The sequence below is a fragment of the Argentina silus genome (assembly GCF_951799395.1).
Source record: "Argentina silus genome assembly, contig: scaffold_714, whole genome shotgun sequence".
In the NCBI taxonomy this organism is placed as follows: Eukaryota; Metazoa; Chordata; class Actinopteri; order Argentiniformes; family Argentinidae; genus Argentina; species Argentina silus.
In genome coordinates, this window is record NW_028152659.1 from 1 (window position 1) to 2,500 (window position 2,500).

A 2,500-nucleotide genomic window follows, 5' to 3' on the forward strand; every position below is an offset into this window, starting at 1 on the left:
TAACACACACACACACACACACACACACACACACACACACACACACACACACACACACACACACACACACACACTCCCTGGCTTTGTCCTGCTGATCACAGATGGGCTGGAGACGATTCGTGTGTGTCAGGAAACTCCCTGTCCCAGACGGCGCCTAATCCTGTGTGTGTGTGTGTGTGTGTGTGTGTGTGTGTGTGTGTGTGTGTGTCAGGGATCCTGGCAGAGACAAGGCCTAGGGTGGAGGGAGACCCCTCACCATGGAGCCAGGATCCCTGACACACAAACACACACACACACACACACACACACACACACACACACACATACACATGGGCCCAACCAAACAGAACCATGCCAGAACCAAAATTGTACACACACCCACACACACACACACACACACCCACAAACACACACAGACACACACACACACAGACACAGACACACACATGTGTGCACACATACTTACAAAGCAAGGACATTGGCTTGACTCTGATCCGAGCAGCTGTCTGTTTGTGAAAGTATGGAACCATCTACATCTGTACCCCCACTCTTCTACTGAATACACACACATGCATTTTCATAATGACTATAATTACAACTATCCACTCAAGGAATGTAAATACAGCATACCAACAGCTAATCATGACCTCTAGTGTACATAAATAAAGCAATCTAACATCTACATCCATTTGAAATAAAAAATAAAAACACAGTTTTTAATAATCTATAATTATAATTATTATTATTATTATATATAATAATAATTAACACAGTTTATAGCAGCAACTTCAGGCCTTAACATAAATGTGTCATTTTCATCTAAAATGCGGTGCCGTAACCCAATAGCGATCATAAACTCTACCATCAGGTAATTATAGTACTCTTTAACTCAAAGTACTTGTCGAAAAAAATCTATATTTTATCAGCAGCGATTCCTAATGTGGTGCGTTAAATGAGATGAAAATCTCCATAAGCGGTCTTTGAAGCGAGCGGCCCACTGGCTAGCCGTGAGAGGCTAACAAGGACATGGGTTTGACCCCGTTTGAATAGGAGAGGAGTCATTAAAACTGTAATTATGGGTTGTTAAAGCCGCGTTTGGAAATTATTGAAATAATATGGGGAGGGAGGGAGGGGGGGGGGGGGGACTGCACCTGGGGAGTTACAGGGTCCACGTGACACATGGGCTCAGTCTCAATCGTCTAAAATGGCTCCCTCTCCTTCTTCTTCTTCTTCTTCTTCTTCTTCCCCTCATCTGATTGGCACTGGTCTGGGAGAGCTGGACAGATGAATGTGATTGGCTGGTAGATAATCGACTATATTGGTTTGACCTGTTTTCGATCAGTGCAGAGGATCTGTACATATATGATGATGGGGTCATAAGAGGGAGAGAGAGAGAGGAGGGGGGGGGGGGGGGGGTCTGAGAGGGAAGATACTTTCTCTTTTTCCAGGAAATCTAAGGCACCAATTTGATTGAGCAAATAGTGTCAAAAAAAAACAAAAAAAACAAAAACAATTCAGAATACTCTAGAGCAAGATGTTTATTGTTTGTCTTTAACAACGTTTTGGAGAAAACAGTGATTATTCAACCTGAGTTTTAGAAAGTCCCATTGGATGATGTGTCATCACGTCTATTCACAAAACGGTAGCAGGAAGTCGGCCGGCTTTGCTTTCTTTTGGGCTTTTTTTCCCCGCACATCCAAATGAAAGGCCCCCTCGAGTGTTGTCTCTTTGTTCATGCGAATCAGCTCTGAATGTCTGACAATCACACTGAGGACCGCTCCTTCGTGGAACGCAATAAATGTCTCGCACAAAAGACTCAATTACAAAACAGTACAAAACCAATCTTTATTTTCATTCATATCATATCCAAATACAGTCACAACAACTTACAGCTTCCGCTTATTACTTGGAGGAGATGAGGAATATACAAAATAGAAATTCATCTTTCATTGAAATTCATTACAGAAAATAAGCAACAGCTTGACCCCCAGATATACATTGTGATCAATGGCAAAAGGTTAATAGTGTTGTATTGGAATCCATATCATTACATTTTCCCATATCATTGGGAACCCATTTCATTGTATTTTCATGGTGGAAACAATTCTATGAAGTAGGTACCTCAAGAATGTCCCGAAAGGGCCCGAGAATGTTCCTGAAAGGTTAGCCCTGGTTCTAGAATGTTGTAGAATGTTAGGCCAGGGTTTGGATGGTCTGAAGGCGGTCCTGATAAAGAGCGTGGAATGCCCGGGCTAGACTAAGGAAGGGCGCCTCGCAGTTCTCTATCTCCTTCTGCAAGACACACACACACACACACACACACACACACACACACACACACACACACACACACACACACAGATGGTTACATACTTAGATGGCTGTCTAACCCAACTCCAACAATCCCTCCAGGGTCATTGCATGATCAGATGTGTCCAGGTTTGGGTGCACTTACAGCGGACGTCTCATGGTACTCCAGGCCCTGGCTTTGGGCCCACTC

At 43.5% G+C, this 2,500-nt stretch overlaps 1 protein-coding gene across 2 annotated transcripts in view; it reads right to left on the minus strand.

Annotated features, from left to right (window-relative positions):
• Positions 1-1,871: 1,871 nt before the first annotated feature.
• Positions 1,872-2,500, minus strand: part of ift27 (intraflagellar transport 27 homolog (Chlamydomonas)) — a 3,190-nt gene continuing 2,561 nt past the window's right edge. For both annotated transcript variants that reach the window (XM_083697965.1, XM_083697964.1), the window contains 2 exons: positions 2,456-2,500; positions 1,872-2,292 (listed from right to left, as the gene is read on the minus strand). The exon at positions 2,456-2,500 is cut by the window's right edge and continues 65 nt beyond it. In XM_083697965.1, the coding sequence (XP_083554091.1) occupies positions 2,194-2,292; positions 2,456-2,500 (144 nt within the window). In that variant the 3' untranslated portion in view covers positions 1,872-2,193. The remainder of the gene's footprint in view (positions 2,293-2,455) is intronic.